The 20624-nt window shown below is 46.4% G+C and overlaps 1 protein-coding gene across 4 annotated transcripts; it reads right to left on the reverse strand.

Moving 5' to 3' along the window:
* Nucleotides 1-3861: 3861 nt before the first annotated feature.
* ptchd1 (patched domain containing 1) lies at nt 3862-18876 on the reverse strand. 4 transcript variants are annotated; one of them, XM_078938702.1, is made up of 5 exons: nt 17827-18326; nt 14674-14961; nt 11265-11979; nt 5421-6103; nt 3862-5345 (listed from the first exon to the last, which is right to left on the reverse strand). In XM_078938702.1, the coding sequence occupies exons 3-5, from the start codon at nt 11956-11958 to the stop codon at nt 4245-4247; spliced, it is 2478 nt and encodes an 825-aa protein (XP_078794828.1). In that variant the 5' UTR covers nt 11959-11979; nt 14674-14961; nt 17827-18326; the 3' UTR covers nt 3862-4244. The 4 variants fall into 4 exon arrangements, with proteins under 4 accessions (XP_078794828.1, XP_078794827.1, XP_020568415.1 ...); XM_078938701.1 differs by lacking the exons at nt 14674-14961; nt 17827-18326 and adding an exon at nt 18798-18876; XM_020712756.3 differs by lacking the exons at nt 14674-14961; nt 17827-18326 and adding an exon at nt 18614-18751.
* Nucleotides 18877-20624: the final 1748 nt, after the last annotated feature.

The raw sequence follows: 20624 nt of genomic DNA on the forward strand, positions 1-20624 counted from the left end.
GCGAATCTACGGCATTACACCCCAAAAACAGAGGAGACTGAGGGCCGAATCTACGGCCTTACGCCCCAAAAACAGAGGAGACTGAGGGCCGAATCTACGGCCTTACGCCCCAAAAACAGAGGAGACTGAGGGGCGAATCTACGGCATTACACCCCAAAAACAGAGGAGACTGAGAGCCGAATATACAGCCTTACGCCCCAAAAACAGAGGAGACTGAGGGGCGAATCTACGGCATTACACCCCAAAAACAGAGGAGACTGAGGGCCGAATATACAGCCTTACGCCCCAAAAACAGAGGAGACTGAGGGCCGAATATACAGCCTTACGCCCCAAAAACAGAGGAGACTGAGGGCCGAATATACAGCCTTACGCCCCAAAAACAGAGGAGACTGAGGGCCGAATATACAGCCTCACACCCCAAAAACAGAGGAGACTGAGGGCCGAATATACAGCCTTACGCCCCAAAAACAGAGGAGACTGAGGGCCGAATATACAGCCTCAGACCCCAAAAACAGAGGAGACTGAGGGCCGAATATACAGCCTTACGCCCCAAAAACAGAGGAGACTGAGGGCCGAATATACAGCCTTACGCCCCAAAAACAGAGGAGACTGAGGGTCGAATACACAGCCTCACACCCCAAAAACAGAGGAGACTGAGGGCCGAATATACAGCCTTACCCCCCAAAAACAGAGGAGACTGAGGGCCGAATATACAGCCTTATGCCCCAAAAACAGAGGAGACTGAGGGCCGAATATACAGCCTTACGCCCCAAAAACAGAGGAGACTGAGGGCCGAATATACAGCCTCACACCCCAAAAACAGAGGAGACTGAGGGCCGAATATACAGCCTTACGCCCCAAAAACAGAGGAGACTGAGGGCCGAATCTACGGCCTTACACCCCAAAAACAGAGGAGACTGAGGGCCGAATATACAGCATTACACCCCAAAAACAGAGGAGACTGAGGGCCAAATCTACGGCCTTACACCCCAAAAACAGAGGAGACTGAGGGCCGAATCTACGGCCTTACACCCCAAAAACAGAGGAGACTGAGGGCCGAATCTACGGCCTTACACCCCAAAAACAGAGGAGACTGAGAGCCGAATATACAGCCTTACGCCCCAAAAACAGAGGAGACTGAGGGCCAAATCTACGACCTTACACCCCAAAAACAGAGGAGACTGAGAGCCGAATATACAGCATTACACCCCAAAAACAGAGGAGACTGAGGGCCGAATCTACGGCCTTACACCCCAAAAACAGAGGAGACTGAGGGCCGAATATACAGCCTCACACCCCAAAAACAGAGGAGACTGAGGGCCGAATATACAGCCTTACGCCCCAAAAACAGAGGAGACTGAGGGCCGAATATACAGCCTTACGCCCCAAAAAGAGAGGAGACTGAGGGCCGAATATACAGCCTCACACCCCAAAAACAGAGGAGACTGAGGGCCGAATATACAGCCTTACGCCCCAAAAACAGAGGAGACTGAGGGCCGAATATACAGCCTTACGCCCCAAAAAGAGAGGAGACTGAGGGCCGAATCTACGGCCTTATGCCCCTAAAAGAGAGGACACTGAGGGCCGAATATACAGCCTCACACCCCAAAAACAGAGGAGACTGAGGGCCGAATCTACGGCCTTACGCCCCAAAAACAGAGGAGACTGAGGGCCGAATATACAGCCTTTTGCCCCAAAAACAGAGACTGAGGGCCGACCTCTGTCAGTCTTTTTCTGAATTTTATTCATCATTTCTTCATTAAAAAAATTCGGAAGCAGAGACCCTTGAAGGAGTTCACTGCTAACAGGAAGGATTTTTATTCTTTCATCTATGCATAAATACAATTGCTATTGTGGAAAAGAAACAAACATACAACTATCTTCTTTCTTTAGAACTCCATTTAGCTTCACTTCCTGTTGATCTGTGTCCTAAATCAGTTTTCTCTTTTATCATCAACAGCTGATCTAAAGGGTCAGGATGGAGTGGCTGCAGGGTTTTAGACATCTATTAACATGGTTTTAATCAAACTTTTGTCCCGTTGTCTTTCAGAAAGTTGTCACGTCTGGGTAAGTGTGCTCACCCACCAGTAGAGGGCGGTGCAACGACGCTCCTGCTGCTGTTTTCGTTGGCTGGTCCTGATGAACACATTTGAGTTGGTGTGGACCAGAACTGAACCTCTGACTGCTGCTTTTAGGATAAACACATACCACAAAGGTTAACTGGTCATTCCAAATTCTCCTTTGGGGCGGCCTGGTACAGAGGTACAGTGGTCCAACTCTGATTGGAACTTTGCAGGTTCAATTGCTGCCTTGCCTGCCCATGTGTCCTTGGGCAAGACACTAAAGCCCACTTTAGTAGCATACGCTATTTACCATTTAAGTGTGATGTGAGTGTGTCTCTGTGATGGACCCCACACTCACCAATCAGGAGCTGGGATAGGCTCCAGCAACCTTGTGACTCCAAAAGACAAAAAGCAGGTTTAGAAGATGGCTGGACCGATGGATGGATGCCTCTCTACTAAATGCTGAACTGTGCAACTTTCCTGCAATGATCAGGTTTCTGAGTGCAACATATGTTCAGCTAAGCAGCAGATCTTTTTATAAATTACAGCATATCCTTCCTTTTATGTAACCGCAAAGCAGCCCAAACCACTATAATACCTCCACTGTGTCTGAGAGGCTGATGTTCTCCAGGCCATAATATGACAGCTCCTTTGTTTTCATATAAAAATGGATTTGGATTTGTTATTTCCTCCTCCTCTCTTGCAATCTGTGCTCACCTGCAGCCTAAAGGCCCGTTCACACCGGGACGAATTTCGCCGGCGATTTTCGCCGACGTTTAACGCCTCGTGACTAAACAAAGGGCACCAATGAGAGTGTGCACACCGACGCGAAAAAACGCCACGCGTCAAAGCGTCAAAAAAAAACCGCCTCGGGTTCATTTATTTTTTTTGACGCCTTGCGTCGAAATCTATTCGACCAATGAGAATGGCGCTTTTGCACACGTGTCTGGAGCCTCTGAAGTTACAGTAAAACACAACTTGGGGGCGCTCAAACACAAAACTGCCTTTCTGAACACACATACCAGCGAAGAAGATAGACGCCAAGTAGCGTCTACACAGCCGCGAAGAAATAATGACGGACATTCTAAAATATCCCCGAACCAAGCAGCAGTTGGAGCTACTGGTGCTTGAAATATTCATGTTTTCTTTGTATGATTCTGACAAGCGCGTAAATACTTACTCTCTTCTTCTGAGTGAAAAGCGACTTTAAGAAGCGTAAAGTTGCGCAGCGCCACCTTGTGTACAGGAGTATTTCTGTTTTACATCAAGCGCCATCTAATGTCAGGGAATGAAATTGTATGTTCGCTCGGCTCATCGTCAGCGAAAATCGCCTGGGTGTGAACACAAAAAACGTGGCGAATAACGCTGGCGAATATTCGTCCCGGTGTGTACGGGCCTTCAGGTGTAGCTCTTAGTTTTTGGGGACAGTGAGAAGGAAAAGCGTTTTTGAAACTGCAAACCTTCCGAACTTCTGTTGTTCAAATAAATGATTTTTTTCAAGAGGAAGATTTTTGCCGAGGCGACATGAGAAACATTCGACACCTGGTGAGTCTTTTGCACGCGCTAACGTGCACACGCCGCCTGCTTTGGGCGAGGATAAAGGACTGCTGTAGACTCCTCTCAACCCTCAGCGGGTTTTCTGAGGTCTATGTGATCCAGAGCAGTCAGGTCTTTGGTTAGAGGCAAACAGCCTCAACCTGAAAGACTAAATCCATGGAACTTTTTAAACCTATTGTGTTGTTTCCATACCTTCCATGCTCCTTCCTGTTTTCTATCAACAACACACCCACAGAAGCAGTTTCTTTCATTGTTTTATTTGGTCAGCATCAAAGTAGAAATCATAGAGTCTTGGCTCTCAGCTCTGCAGCTCGTAATGGTCGGCTGGCAGCAGAAGGCAAACAGAGTGATAAAGGTCTAAAGCACATGTGGAGGGTGAAGGGGTGGAGCTTCTTTAGGGGTCCTATGTGGGCAGGTACTTAAGTTGTGAATGAGTCAAACTTCATTCAGCGTCAGGGAGGTAACCATGGAAACGACACACTGAAATCATTAATGCCCAGCTTTATTCTGCTGCCTTTCCTGGCTCTCCTCATGTGGGTGGAGTTGTGCTCTGAGGACCCCACCACCACCATGACTCCGCCCCCACCCGGCTCCAGCAGGTTCGGATGAGAAGGTGTTCCGTCCTCAAACGGTGGTGATTTGATCAACGACTCTGGTGCTGTCATTCATCTCGACGCACTCCACCCCCTGTCTCTGGTTCTCCCCCGCAGGTCGGAGGCCTCGGTTCTTGGAGGGGGGCAGGAAGGTGAGGAGGGCGGGCAGGAAGGCTAAGGTGTGCAGGGCCGAGCAGCTGGCCGTGAGAGTGAGGCAGCGAAACATCGTCTGCGTGAGGTTGGAGCGCACGGAGCCGAGCGGTAGCAGCGCCGCGCTGTAGCAGATGAGCGTCTGCAGAGACGGAACGCCGTGTCTCTCAAGCGCCGCTCTCACCCAGCGAGTCCTGCTTTCCCCTTGGCCTGAGGCAAAACCGCACAGGAGCGGCCCACTGCAGTCCGCCGAGTGCCCCAAAGCCGAGATGAGACACAAAACAGACATGCAGTCCAGCTCCACGCCCCACAGGGTCATGAACCCCAGCACCCCGAACTGGACGGAAAGTAAGGTGAGGCCCAACCACACAGAGACCAGCGGCTCCACGATGGCCAGAGAGGACAGACCCAGGAGGAAAAGCACGGCCAGCAGGGAGTGTCTGAGCGGGGAGCTGACCGCAGCTGCATATCGGTCCAAGTACACAAACGAGGGGTTAAAAATCAGAAAGCGAACTCGAGAGGTAAGGGACAGGCGCCGCAGCGTGTCCAGCAGAACTGACATCTCCTCGCGCTTGTTTTCCGTCGTCTTAGCGACCAGGAAGATGCGAGAAGCTGCCAGATCTGGCTCCTCCCCTTGACCACGCTCTGCAAAGATGATGTCGTCTGCAAAGTGTGCAAACTGTGGATCGCGGAGGAAAGAGTGGCGCAGCGTGTAGGTGAAGTTCTCCCTTGGCAGGCTGGTGGACTGGTTGTGGTCTGACAGGTAGTTCAGGTAAGCTTCCAGCCAGCTGATCCTCTGGAAGCCTTTGGCGTACTCCAGCAGGTCCCGCTGCACAGACGCATTCCAGTAGGGGGCGCTCTCATAGATGTAGAATCCAATCACAGGCGAATAGGAGCTGAAGTAACGTTGCTGCGCCCGTGTGTACAGGACTGTCGCTGTATCCATGGCAACCACTGCACTGGGATCAGAGCCCTGGGTGACCTGAACAGAAACAGTGTGTTAAGCTGCAAAGCTCACACCAGTTGTGAGGTGCTGGTTTGTGTGACGGCATCTCACCTGGAGAAATCCCATCAAACCGAAGGAGATGTAAACCAGGTAGAGAAGGACCACAAAAGGTTTCACATAAGTGTTGGTGATCCAGTTTCCATAGCAACGCCTCACACACCCCAGCAACAGGTGCGAGTCCTGGGGGTCTGTGCTCGCAGAGACATTGGCCTGTGGGTGCAAGTGTGTGCAGTTACCCACATGTGCGTGCACGCCCGTGCTGATGGTTGTGCGCGTCTGGGTCAAGTCTGAATTTGGTATATGAGTGTGAGACGGGTCGAGCTGAGGGTTGGTGGTCTGCGTCTCATCCTGGTACCGGGTGAACATCAAGCATCGATACCAGGCTGGTTTACAGCTCAGCCTGTCCGGTTTGGGGACGCGCCGGCAGAAGCAGCCGTGCCGGTAGCCGGTCTCCAGGTACCCCGTAAACACCAGACACGAGCTGTAGAAGGAGAGCATGTAGATGTAGCTGACGGTCACTGCCAGGGCGGCGGTGCGGCAGAAGAGCCGGACGGCCTCCATGTTGGTGAGCGGCGAGGCAGCCAGGCCCAGAGTCATCAGGTGGAGCATCGTGGAGCCGGAGAATCGCAGCATGACGTCCTCAAAGACGCTCGCCACTCGCTCCTTAACGTGCTGGTCCTCCCGCGTGCGTCTCCATGACGACAGCATTTCGAAGGAGCCAAAGAGCCCGTGACCTAACGGAGCAGACAGGAGAAAACACAGCACATGCTCACTGAGCCCATTCTTTCCAGAGTTTAGGGGTTAAAAATGCAGTTTGCGTTACAACAGGTTTTCCTTCTTCACCAGACGACTGAAAGTTTTCCGTCATTTGCTCTTTAAAAACATCTCAGCTCTTGGACTTCAGAACAATAGTGGATGGGTTTAAATGCACAACGTTCTATGGTTCTGCAGGATTCCTGAACGGTGAGGAGTGATATTTCTGCCACCACGTTGCACAAAAAACTGTCTAAGTTGCAGGTGAAAATATTAAATTTTTGTTTTTTAATCATTTATTATTCTGCTTTGATATATATTTTTTGCTTTCAATTTTTTTTTGCTTTCAATAACGTTTTTTGCGTTTGCAAAACATGTTTTTGCGTGCGTTGTGTCAAATCTCGCTTTTGTCCTATCTTTGATTTTGCTGACTACTTTGAGCGCGACTTAGCGTGATATGACTGCCACTGGCATCGCCAAAAAGAAATTCGCATGCGTTGTGTGTCATCTCACTTTTTTCCTATCTTTGCTAAGTTAAGTTTCGGTTTGACGTCCATTAAACAGCTGCTGATTGGTCCAGATTCTAACCAATCAAATTGCCATATGAATCTAACATGTGTCTGCTGCCGAGGCTCAGAGGCTGAAGCAGCTCTTTTTACCCTCATTTTTGTCTTTTTGGATGAAGACGTTTTCATTTTTTAATAATAAATTATAATAATTCATACTTTCTTTTTTTAGCATTGGTTGATTTTTATTAAGTCAGATTTGTGAATTTATGGCTGAAACTGTAAAATAAACTGTAAAGTTTATCTGCTGACATTAAATCAACAGGTCTGTGTGATCTGTGAATCCTGCAGAGCAAATTATTAGTGAAAAGTAATTTTCTTTATGATCTGTTAGTTAAAACAAAACCATAAAAGATTTAAAGCACATATTATTTAATGCTGCACACGTGTTTGGGATATTAGATGAACAGCAATAATGAGCAAAAGATTGATGGCTCACCACAGCAGACTAAATGTATTTAGCAGAAGAAGCATTTTTAACTTTTATTATCATTTTCACAGTGTCTCATGTTTTAGAACTTGTGAGCGTTTGTCTAAAGTTAAAAAATATTAGTCATAAAAATGCTATTTTCTCTTAATATTTCAAAAATTATTGATTAAAATAAAACAATAGTTCAGATAAAATCTTAAAAAGTTTAACTTCTTCTGACTGGACGGAGTCGGAGCTCGGACGTTTTTTTCCTGCTGCAGACGTTTTAAACACGTTGGTCTCTACACAGACATGAATAAATACAAAACTCTGTTTGATTTTAGCTGCTTTGCTGCTCCTTCTGGGTTTCACTCTGAGAAAAACGGGCCAGAAGGGTTGAAAACGGCAGAACCCTGTTAGAACAGAACCGACACAAAGTCCAAAGTCCAAGTCTGACTCAGAGTACCGTCAATCTGAGACAGAGACACTTGATTGGTTAGAATCTGGACCAATCAGCAGTTGTTTAATGGCAGCTTTTGCTCACGTCAAACCGAAACTTAACTCAGCAAAGATAGGAAAAAAGTGAGATGACACACAACGTATGCGAATTTCTTTTTGGCGATGCCAGTGACAGTCATATATAATATATATTATAATATATAATAAAATATTTAATATTTTCACCTGCAACTTGTGTGCAACGTGGTGGCAGAAATATCACTCCATAGAACGGCAGAACAACACAAAGAAGACTTAAAAAAATTCTGAAGGTTTTTCCAGAAACATCTTTCAGGTCCATGAAGCCCAAAAAACAACTGCAAAAACATAAAAACGTTAATGAACCCAACAGACTCCTGCAACTTCAGAAACCCTACCCTTAAACATCAAAAAAACTCAAACATAACTGAAATATTTGATGTTAATCAGTGTCTCTGCAGCTCCAGAGATCACATCCAGATCCCCTCTGCAGGACGACCTCAGGACAGTTGATTCACTCATCCTCTAGCATCGCTAGTTTTGAATGGAAAGTATTAAGTAAGGGTTAATGGCCCATGAAATTGTACATTATCAGACATTAACGCACGCTGTGGAAGCCTGAACCGTCTGACGCGGAGCGAAGCGCGTTCATTTCTGATCATGGACACTTGGAAGGCCGTTTACCCACTTATGCCACTAACACAATTAATAAATATTCAATCAGTTTTTAGTACTTTATTCTTGTTATTTTTGTATTTGTTACGTGGTGCGGCGCCATCTCAGTCATAACTGCGGCAGCAAAGGAAAGCGATATCTATGCTGGTCGTCACGATGTGTTAAATAAAGCATCACAGAAGAGAGAAAGTTCTCCTCTTCCCGCTTGTTTTTGTCCAGATGATGAAGATAAAGTTTGTTTACAAGAAGCTAGCACAGTGATACAGAACATGTAGGCTATGTGACCAGAACTACTTTTTCGGGTGTGCATTATCACTGTGGTTTATCACTTTTTAATGCACACCCATCAGCCAATCAGAATCGAGTATTCACTCGGTATAAAGGATATTAAACAGAATCCTTTCTATCATCATGTTTAACAGAATGAAAAGAAAAGATCCAGAGGGCAAATGATTGTTCTTCACATTCTGACCACGGTCTGAGTGATACTTCAGACCAAAAAAAATAAAATAAGGTAATTTAGAAAGTTAAAAGCCTGAAAAGGCGAAAACTACAGAACAGAGACGGAAGTGTCCGTTTTATGCAGATGATATGTTGCTCTGCTGGAGGTTTTCCATCAGTGATTGTAAATCAGACAGACTGGACATGCTCCCTCATGACCAGATGATGCATACAAACTATACTTTATATCCAAATTTTAAACACAACACTTTTTAACAGATCATCTACTTGAAAAAGGCTTTTAAAGGCTGAGCTGTTTCTCAAGTATGATGGAACAGATTATTTGTTATGATGATCTTCATCCATGGGACAGGTAGAGCTACTTTCAAATTCTGTACTCACAGTGTGTGAGTTTGTCATCTGCAGCTGGTAGGATCTCTTTTCTTTTTACATACTACATTTATGATTTACTGCACTTGTAAACACTACAAAGAGTCAAACATGTCAACCTGTCAAATAAAATCCCATAATTTTAGTCAAAGCATTGGACGATCCGAAGCGTCAATCAAGTTCTCATAAAATCCTGTAAAACTCGCGTCTCTTTGGGAGAAGGATCTAATTTCAACAAACTGACTGAGTGGAGGGGATGTCAGACCATTGATGGTTTGATAAAACAGCCATAGTTTTGTATACTTAATCATCTTCTCCCATCTTAACAGTTTGTGTTTTGTAAAACGTCACAGTCTTAATGGTTTTTTATCGAGCATTTGTTTTGTTTGTAAAGTGACTCCAGAGGTTTTAATGCTGATTTGTTTGGCTGCGACCAGACAGTATGTCATGTGTGACATGATCATTGCATTCATGAACATTGCAGCAGCTTGCAGTGAAAGATTTGTCCAAACAAATCTAAAATTAGACACGTTCAACTTAACACAGTTACATACTTTTTGGATTTGACATTTAAAATTGAATGTTCTATCAATTAAAATGCCAGATATTCACATTCTTCAACAACTTCAATTTTCTTTCCTGCCACAAAAACATCAGACAGAATATTTTCACGGTTTGTTTTGGAAAAGATCATTGCAACTGTTTTGTTCACATTTAGACTTAAACTCGACTGTTCCAACCATTCTGTAACATGTCCCATTGTTTTAGAGAGACTCTCTGCCACCTCAGATGGGTTTTTTCCATTTGCATAAATGACAGTGTCATCAGCATACATCTAAATGAAGACATTTGAACAAACAGAAGGGAGGTTATTCATGTAGACAGAGACAATTGGAGGCCCTAGAATGGAACCTCGCAGAACACCTGTAGAGATGTGGAGAGGAGGATGATGATGATGATTTATCCTGACTGAGATCTATTTGATAAATATGGTTCTATCCATTTTATAGTGTTCAAGAAGAAATTGAATGTGGTTAGTTTAGTCAGAAGTTTTTTATGATTTATTGTTTTAAAAGCTTTTTTTTAGGTCGAGAAACACAGCCCCAACTACCCCAGCCTTATCTAATAGATGTTTAATGTTTTCTATGAAAAAGCAGTTAGCTGTCTCTGTTGAGTGCTGAGCTCTAAAACTGCATTGGATGAAGAGAAAAAGAGGAATTGTTGAGGTGTGAAATGATTTGTTGGGGAATAAGCTTTTCTACGATCTTGATTGGGCTGTTATTTGAAAGCAACATGGAGTTTCTGTTGTTGTAGATTAGAATCACTGATGACTTCCATGCATTAGGAAATATTGATTCAGAGATGATTGATGGAGAGTAATGGTTAAGGGAGATGTTAAGGTAGAGCTGAGTTCTTTGAGCACAAAAGTATCCATTCCAAATATGTCTTTTGTTCTGCTTGTTTTAAGTGACCTGAATGTTTGTGAGACTTCAGTTTCAGTGCCAGTCATTAAGCTAAATAGAGGCTCTTTTGCATTTATGGGACAAACATGCAAATCATTACATTAGAAACAACTGGAAAACAGATCCAATAAAAAATCTATTGAAGGCATCTGCAACTGGATCTGGATCATTAGAAGTTTGTCCTTTTGCCTTTATTTCTACACCTTTTTTACGTTTTGTGTCGTTTCCTTGAATTTCTTTTGGAATCCTCTTTGGCATTCTTAATAATTGTCAAGAAAAAATCTGCTTTGGCCTTCTGTTTGCTTTTTACCACTTTATTTCTTAATGTTGTAAATTGATATTTTAGACTATGAGATTTCTTTTTTGTTTCCGTGCTCGGTCCCTCTCTTTCATTAATTTTAGAACGTCAGACTTCTTCCAGGGTTGCAGTTTTTTATTTTATTTGAATTTAATTCTTGAACTGAAGCTTTTAATAGTTTCTTCACGTGTTTTTTGTGAATAATTCACAATCCGTTCTCTTAAACATCTGATGCAGCCTTCATAAACTCCTCCTTTATGTTTTTTGGTAACCGAATGCAGTCATGTTCTCTGGCAGAGAAATTCAATCTTTTCTTTGATAGCTTTCTCTACAAGGAGAAGATTGTTCTTTACTGTTGTTGGTGAGCCTCTCCTACACTCAGCTTGGACTCTGACAGATGCAGGTAAACGGCTGTGCACCTACCAAGCATGACGAACGGGATGCCCAGGTAAGTGGAGTTGTATGTGGCCCCAGTCAGGTTGAGGATTCCAGCAGCAGAAAGGCCAGACAGTGTGATTGACAGCAGTGCCAAGGGTCCCAACCAGGGTTTGGACCTCACACAGTCCTGCATGGAGCAACACAGGATGGCCAGCACCCCGCAAACGCCTAGGCTGGCCAGCAGAGGGCGGTGGGCCAACACAGAGGAGAACTGGAAGTCAGTCCTTAGAGAAGACGAGGTGGAGGGGTAGATCCCCAACTTGGAGTGTGAGGCTGCAAACTGCTTGAGCTCAGAACAGAAGGCTTTCTCCCACAGGCCGGCCACCTGCTCCATCAGCTCGCCACGGACCTGCAGGTAGTAGGTGAGCTGCAACGCCCTGGCAGAGCGCACGCCTTCCCCCCTGCCTCCAGTACCCTGAGCTCGCACCGTCCCACCGGGGCCCCAGCCCTGCACGCCGCCCAGCTGGTGACCGATGTAGGCCCGTCGTCCGTCCGCCAGCTGCGTGATGGGATAGTGCAGGACCGGTACAGTGCGGTTGGAGGCTCGGGCTGCCTGGATCTCTTCCAAGGCCCGGATGATGTCATCGACGATGCAGACATTCTTGTCGTCTGGGAGACAGAGGTAGGAGAAGGAGTAGTTGAAGCTGCTGAGGCCCGTGGCTGGAAACATCACCTGCATCTGGTAGATGTTCCTGTGAAGCTGCGAGGAGACAGAGATGCTTTCAGTGAAGAGCCGCCGAGCGCCGCCTGCAGAAGTTTCAGTTTGTGTTCAAAACGAGCAGAGACGTGCGGGGGTGCACGTCTAACTCAACATGGTAACAATAGTTCTGTCAGGATCTTCTCCGTTTCTATAGCAAAGACACTACAGTGCCAGCTTCCACAGTGCTGGTTGCTAGGCAACAGGCCTGATGCCAGTCTCTGCCACGATACGCACGGAGCTCAGAGGGCTGCAGGAGCATCGCCGACAGCAATAGCTTTCATAGTTTGACACAGAAATCCAGAGGAACAAGTCCTCTACCGCCGCACATTTAACACATCATGGATGCTTTTTGGCTGGAATCTCATTTAGCATCATTTTTCTGCTTTTCTGTAGCAGAGCTGCCAGGAAAAGTGAGACAGCTGGAAGGTGAGACAGGTTCAATCCAGCAGCAGCTCATTTTCAGATTCCTCCTCTTTCTCAAGTCAAGGCTACATACAGTGACAGAAAACCTGGACTCTGACACTTTCAGTTCTTCACAGTGCCAGTGCGGTTCTAGAACACGCAGCTCCCAATTCATTCTTGTGATTCACTAAATCTGATCATTTTTGTTCTCCCACATCTGCTGGACCCCGTCTCACGTGTTCTGAGGAAGATCCCGGAGACAATCCAGGACCTTCATCCGGGTTATGATGTGATGACAAACCCTGAGAATGCTGCTGAACGATGTCACATGATGGACACACTGCAGTCTTTCTTAAAGCTTGGATTTTTGGTTTTAAGATCTTGTAATAGTGAAGGAGAGCTGTCTGTCTGAATGAAGCTCCTTCAGGTTATCTCTGATCCGAATCTCATGAACTTTTCTTTCATCCTCGTCTGCCTGAAACCTACAGCTTCTCTACTTTTATTAATGGTTATGATTATGATTAATGATCAGGTTTTTTATGGTATTTTGGTGCATCCTTAGACTTTTCAGAGTTTGTGTTGAAACTTAGAACTTGACTTTTTTTATCTGGTTAAAAGAAGCCGAAACCTGGGAGTTCCTCTATGGCCTCTTCTAGAAAAGTCAAACATCTGTTCTCTTTTGCCTTTTCTGTGATTGTTCACATTTTTGTAGCTGTTTCAGTTTGTGGTGGTTAACCTTTAACTTCCAAAGCCTGGAAGATGTTTGTCCATGAAAGAAGCGTTTCTCTACGTCTAAAACCTTTTGGATTTAGAACTCTTGTTAGGAACTTACGAGTCCTGATCCTCTTTACTCTCATCACTGAACAGAAATGAGAAAATCAAAAGTCACTTCAGGTTTTCACCCGCTGAACATGAATCTGAGTACAGAGAAGAATGAATCTACAAACCTCTGGAGGAAAAACAAAGAGGACTACTTTAGAGGCCAGTTGTAATATCTGCTGTGCTTATGAATTATAATGGTAGATTATCAGTCAATGTTCAGGTTAAACCTTAAAAGCCTCAGTTTTGAACATTTATGAGCAGGTTTGAATTATTTAGAAGCATAAGTTCATTCGACATCTCTAAACAGTAGCGTCCAGCGTAATATGAATGAGCTGCAAAACTCAGTGAGGCATAAATATCATGTGATGCAGGGGAACGGCCGTGACCTGGATGGAAATCAACGTAGTGACGATTCCGCTCCTCTTACATAGAAACCAGGACATTCACACACTTAGATGTTTCTGCTAAGGTGTTTGAGGCTTTCTATCCCAAATCCTGGGCCGAGGATAAAAAGGAATAAATGAATTGATATTGATCAGATCATTAATTCCAGAAAAACTAACAATTCCATTCATCAAATCCTGTCATTGATTTTTCTTCTTTTTGTTTTCATTTATAACAATGCATTTACTTTTTCAATGTACGATATTACGATTTTTTTAAAGTTCCAACAGATAAAAATGTTTTTATCACCAAGTAAAATAGATTTTGAATGAAATCTAGAAAGAAAATGGAAACTAAGTGATAAACAGAATTGAATGATGAACTTGTTAAAAGGTTGAGTACTTTAGCAGATTTACCAAAGAGGAATTCTGTGGACTAAAACATCAAATCCAGCCCTGAAGAAGCTAAAGAGAAAAGTCTGACCATCCTGTTCAGTGGTCGCTGGAGAAGACCCATGTCTCCATGTGAAAGTCTACAGGAAATGATGGACTCGGGTACGTTCCTCCATCCCTCTGGTTCCATCCAGAAAACGGGAAAAGGCTGAGGAGCTAACAACTGTTCTTCTGCCACAGATCATCCAACAAACTACCGGTATCTCCAAGCCGGCAACAGTTTCAGGCCAGCTCTCCGAGGGATGGAGAAGGCTAATTAGAGGACGTTGGACCTCACATGTAGAAGCCTGAGCCAGACTAAGCAGAGGCGCAAGAAAAGCAAGAGCTCCGTCCTGCAGATGCAGTCAGGTTATGTAACAGGATTGATGCGTCCATGGGGGGCTCTTTGTCCTGCCCGTTAGTCAGGAAATCTGCAGCTCTGTGGACACATGCTGGTCTCTACTAGAACAAAAGGGTCACTGTGGTCTTTGGATTTTAATTGGTCTGCCTTCACAGTAAACCGTTCTGCTTCAAGCTAGCAAACACAGTTTCCTCCAAATGTATCCAGATAATCTTTTATAACCTGTTAAACACCAGAGAAGTTTGAATCTTTCTACTGATGAGAAAGAACAACATTTTGTGAAATTAGTGTTACCTGTTTATTTCTTTAGCAATGAAAAGCTGTGAATAAGTCCTCTAAGAGTCCAGCTGTGGTTTATTTATATATCTGAGCCAAAACTCCTTTTGCCATTGCCTTTCAGCTGTTCTGCCTTTCCAGTGAAGCTGGTTCCGTCTGCTGGACTGAACATTATCACAACATAACCTCTTCTGCTTCACAAGGGGGTCTTCTACACAGAGATGCAGGGAAAAGGCCAACTTGCAAGACGCTTAAGGACTTTTGCCAATGACGCTGTCTTCCAGCTCTATTTCAGCTCTGTGAAGTCTGCAAAAGAAAAACAGCTATGTTCTGTGCAGCTTAGATTCTATATTTAACCGTGTTGCTGACATCAGATTTTTAACAGTTTCTGTTCATTTTATAGCTTTATATAGCTTTAAATGACAGGGGTTCCAAATCCAAACAAGCAGAGTTTCTAACTGGTAAAAAATGGCTGCTTAGGTACTACCTGCTGCAAGTACCTGCTGCAAGTACCTGGTGTAGTAAACCTCGGTGCCGGCTGTCCCTCCCTTGGGGCAGATGATTTTTTACAATCAGAGATTTCAGGACATAAGGGGTTAAATTAACTTTTGCTAAGCCATAATTATAACTGCAGCAGCTTTCAGCCATGTTTAAGGTTTATATACAGTATAAAAGTAAACCACTGCAGCAGCCAGTCCTTCATTTATCTTCTTCCGTTTGTCCCATTCGGGTCACGGGGCTGCTGGAGCCTATCCAGGCCACTTATGGGTGAAGGCAGGGGACACCCTGGACAGGTTGCCAGTCCGTTGCAGGGTCTGCAGCAGCCAGTCTTCTAAGGTTACTGCTGGCTTAGACGTTTTATAGCCACCCCCAAAAAGACTAACTACACTTTTTTTCCTTGTCTGTAGAGTACCCCACCCCCCTCTGCCTCACCCTGCCTCAGGTTAGAATGGAGTTAACAGGCCCTGACAACATCAGCTCCAGGCTCCTCAGGGAGTGTGCAGACCAGCTCTGTGAGGGGGGGCAGTTCTTATTTAATATGAGTCTCAGACTGGAGAAGGTACCAGTCCTCTGGAAGACTTCCTGCCTGGTTCCAGTTCCAAAAGTATCTCGTCCTACAGAACCGAACCACTTCAGACCAGTCGCCTTGACTTCCCACCTGATGAAGGCTATGGAGAGGATCATCCTCAGCCATCTCCGCACCCAGGTGAGCTCAGCACTGGACCCGCTGCAGTTTGCATATCGACCAGGCATCGGGGTGGATGACGCCATCATCTACCTGCAGCATCGGGCCCTGTCTCACCTGGAGGCCCCTGGGAGCCCTGTGAGAGTCATGTTTTTTGATTTCTCCAGTGCTTTCAACACAATTCAGCCATCACTGCTGAGGAGGAAGCTGGAGGTTGCAGGTGTGGACCAACATCTGGTTGCTTGGACCATCAACTACCTCACAGACAGGCCACAGTTTGTGAGGCTGCGTGACTGTGTGTCTGATGTGGTGGTCTGCAGCACGGGGGCACCTCAAGGGACTGTGCTCTCCCCATTCCTGTTTACCCTGTACACATCAGACTTCACCTACAACTCCCACCACTGTCATCTGCAGAAGTTCTCAGACGACAGTGCCATTGTGGGCTGTGTATCAGGGGGGGATGAGCAGGAGTACAGGGGGGTCATCACTGACTTTGTTAGCTGGTGTGAAATTAACCACCTGCTGCTTAACACCAGCAAGACAAAGGAGCTGATCCTGGACTTCAGGAGGTCCTCACCATCACAGTCACCGGTGAACATCCAGGGTTCAGACATTGAGGTCGTGGACACATTTAAATACCTGGGTGTTCACCTGAACAACAGACTGGACTGGTCCAACAACACGGATGCTCTGTACAGGAGGGGCCAGAGTCGCCTTCACCTGCTGAGGAGACTGAGGTCCTTTGGCGTGTGCAGACAGCTGCTGAGGACCTTTTACGACACTGTGGGGGCCTCAGTGGTCCTTTATGGAATTGTGTGCTGAGCGGGGGGCAGTGCAGGCAGAGACTTGAAGAGGCTTAACAAACTGGTTAGGAGGGCCGGCTCTGTCCTGGGCTGCACACTTGAGTCCATTGAGGAGGTGGCGGACAGGAGGATGTTAGCTAAGCTAACATCCATCATGGATAACCCCTCCCACCCCCTACACCAAAATGTAGAGGCGCTGACCAGCTCCTTCAGCACCAGACTGTTACCCCCACAGTGCAAGAAGGTGCTGCTGCAGGTCATACCCCCCCCCCCCCCCAGCCATCAGACTGTACAACACCGTGTTACAGTGACACTCACTCCACAGTCCCACAGGGTTTTTATTGCAGTCACTCATTTTATTTATTTTTGCAAACTGTTATTGTCTTTTTTCAGTTGTTTTTTTATTCTTTAACAGTTGCTTCAGCTTTTACTTAGTTATTTTTGTTTAAATCTAATTGACTTTGTTATAGGGTATCTCTAGTGTTGTTTTATAATGTAACTTATCTCTAATGTTGTTCTGAAGGTCACTTTATCCTCTGGCTATGCCAATTCTTTTGCTGTTTGGACTTCTGAATGTCTTTTTTTGCTGAAAATAAGAGAATTTCCCCAGTGTGGGTGAATAAAGTTGATCTAATCTAATCTACTTGATCAAGCAGATCACAGCTGTGTTGGACAGATTTTACTCGACTTCACTATTGTTGGGGTAACAGTGAGAACAGTTTTCCTACTTTTTGAAGATAGTTTTGTCACATTTGAACATGTTTGCACGACTTAAAATGTTACCTGTTCAAAGTAGATTTTCGGAGGTTTTTTTTAGATTGAGTTAAAAAGTTTGGTCATTTCTAGTCTTTATCAAAGTTTTTTGGAGTAACTGCTGCCTGACTAATTTATTGATTCCATCAGTTTTTATGACACAAATTTTCAACTGTTCAGTTTTTGAGCTTTAACATTTTCAGTTTTATTTTCTTTACAACTAATAAAGATCCTTAGAATTCCCACCAATTGTTTCGTTCTAGTTTACTGTAAATCTCTGATTTCACTCGTTTTCTTTGAAAATCGTTTTGTTTTTAAGTCTCCTCCTGTTTTATCTCCGTTTGTTCTTCTTTGAATTCCTGAAGTGAAACGGAGGTTTGTCACCTTTACCTGATGACGTGTCTGGAAATCAAAGCAAATCCGTTTTACCGCTAGAACCGAGTCCAGATGAAAGGCTTCCAGCAGGCTCCCCTTCCGCGCGGCGATGATCACGCGCCCGTAGCGTCCCGGTGTCTGCAGGTCGGAGTAGAGCGCGTGCCTGGAGCGGTTGACCGGGAACAGGCTCTCCACGAGGCTCCCCTCTATCTTGGCCAGGCTGTGTTTGGGCGCGAGCAGGCTCTCTACGTCATCCTCCACGCGGTACCGGCTGAAGCTGGCCCCCAGCAGCACGGACAGGAGCATGGGCGCGGAGGCGAAGAACACCGCGTGGCTCGCCACGAACCGGCCGAGCGCGCGGAACGAAGTCCTCAGGCCCGCGTGCAACACCTGGCGCAGCATCCTAGCGCGCGGCCGCGGCTCGAGCCTCTCCCACCGACCGGAAAGCCCAGGAGCGCTGCTGAGCATCGGGGGCTGTCATGGGCGGGCTCCGAGGCTCACTGAGTCCGGGAGGTCACCGGGCCTCCTTCGGCCACAGGTGAACGAACCAGGATGACCAGACGGAGACGCCTGCGCAGACCTGATGCGCGCAGCAGCTCGCGCCTCTCTGTGCACATCCTTCAAAAACTAAGTTGTGCGCGCGGCGCTGCGCTGCAGGCGGAGGGGCGTGTGCAGCCCGGTCCCACCGCGCGCCCAGATCCACCCCGCATCAACGAGTCACTGCACCTCCCGCTGGGTGGAACTGGAGGCGTCGCACAGGGAACACCGGCGTTTGTCTGAGGGAGTCAAACCGAGCGGCAGGACGCTACGGCCAGCGCCCGCTCCTTCTGCTGATAATTACCAGGGACTGAGCGTCTCTGCCTCTCCCTGCTCGCGGATCCCGTTCATCTGCCCCGCCTCTCTCTGTGCTGCCGTGATGCGGAGGACCGGAGCCTCACCGGGCAGTTCCGGTGACTTCCTGGAAGGCAGCTTCACCAGCAGCCGCAGCGCCGCGTAAACTTTCCTCATCTTCCTCACAAACTTACATTTGCTGGAGGGGCTCCCTTCACTGTTTTGTAGATCGTTGCCATGGAAACCGTTCAAAGTAGTTCCTATGGCAATGAGGACCCCCCCCCCCCCCCCAATCAGAAACACCTGCTGACTCCCGATCTGCTGATCTAAAACAAAGACCAAAGCAGACGGACTCTGGAGGAAAACACCTACAAAAAAATGATCATTTTATAAATTGATTTGATTTAAAAAATCCGTCACCACAGTTTTTAGAAAATCAGAAGGGGGGGAGTTTGTCTCATTTTCTGGCCTTTCGCCACTTTATAGAATCTGCTGGATTAAACTGTAATGCTAATCTGGTGGGTAGGGCCCCTGATCTAATGAAAATCTGTCCAGACAGATTATTTTGATGACTCACAGGATGAAGCCCCTGCAGGCTCAGCACCGGCGTTACGCCGATTTTGACCAGCCTCATGGCCAATCAGCGAAGATTTTGTTTTGTTTTCCAGGATTTAGTTTTCAAAAATTTCAGAGTTGCTGATTTAGCTCCAGAATTTGGGGATGTTTCTGTGATCTTGCAGCCTTTGTTTATGTTTGAGAGAAGACCCAAGTTACGGCCTGCACAGCTGAGAAGGAGTTCATTTAGGGAGTCCAAAGGTCCAATCGTTGAAGGGCCTGGTGTCCTGGTGAGCATATGAGGAAGCCTGACGTCATTGACATGGAGGGGAATCCCGTGAGTGGTGGGGAGGTAGGTGCGGCTACGGTGGCCGAGAGGTGCAAGACACGTTTACATTTAAGATACAACCGACAACAAATCCCGGTACAAATTACCAAAACCTGACACACAACAGCAAAACAGACTCATGCTTGAGTGGGGGAAAGCCGGTAGAAACAAGACAGACAAGAATTACTTGAAGCAACACCTGGATTCAACAAGAGATGAGGAACCACCAACTGGCAGAGAATGAGCAAACACACCAACCTAAGATACCCGGGACACAGCTAAAGCAACTCAGCGATCAGTGAACAGGTGCGTGGGGAGGAAGGCGGAAATGGAGAACCAGGACAAATCTTGACCATGCCCCCCACCTAAGGGCCGTCTCCTGACGGACCACCCGGTTGCCCAGGGTGATCCCGATGAAACAGAGCAATTAGGACAGGGTCCAAAATGAACCTGGAGGGGATGAACCCAAGACCGCTCCTCCGGACCGTAGCCCTCCCAGTCCACCAAATACTGGTAGCCCCCTTGCCCTGCGGCGCGACTTGAGAGGAGCCCTGACAGTGTAGTCAGAAACCCCATGGATGAACCGAGCAGGGCGAGGGGATCTGTCAGGGCCAACCAGGTCAGATTCCTGGACAGGCTCGAGCTTGGACACATGGAAGGTGGGGTGTACCCGCATGAGCCGGGGCAACTTTAACCTCACAGCAGCAGGGTTAATGACTTTGGTTATAGGGAAGGGGTGCCAGTTTCCTATGGGTCACACGTAGCGGAAGACGGATAGCCGTACCTTTTGACCTTGTCTGTTCACGGTTGCTGGTCTCCTGTTTTTGTCTGCCTGATGCTTGTAGGAGTCCACAGTCCTGAGCAATGTCCGATGAACCCCGCTCTAGAAACAATGGATCCAACGAAGGGACGCTTGAGCTGATGGAACAGACCAGATCAAATGTGTCCAGTCTGAACACACCCGCAGACTGAGGTGGACCAAACGTCCTGGAGACATCTGTATTTAAGACCAAAGAGATTTAGTTATGATGCTGCCTCAAATTACCCCTGACCTGCAACAGAAAATTGAAATCCACTAGTCTAAGGCAATCAGCACGTTCACCTCCTGATGACACCAGGTTTACCCTCCAGACATTTT

This window comes from Oryzias latipes, chromosome 20 (assembly GCF_053564925.1).
Source record: "Oryzias latipes strain Hd-rR chromosome 20, Olatipes_Hd-rR_3.1".
NCBI classification, from domain to species: Eukaryota; Metazoa; Chordata; class Actinopteri; order Beloniformes; family Adrianichthyidae; genus Oryzias; species Oryzias latipes.

Excerpts from the sequence above, each read along its gene's own strand:
- ptchd1 (XM_011489126.3), bottom strand. The coding sequence starts at position 18,240 with ATGCTCAGCAGCGCTCCTGGGCTTTCCGGTCGGTGGGAGAGGCTCGAG. Across the intron at positions 11,980-17,826 it reads ATCTGGACTCGGTTCTAGCG|CTTCACAGGAACATCTACCA; the intron begins GTAAAACGGATT and ends GTCTCCTCGCAG. Across the intron at positions 6,104-11,264 it reads CATCCCGTTCGTCATGCTTG|GTCACGGGCTCTTTGGCTCC; the intron begins GTAGGTGCACAG and ends CTGCTCCGTTAG.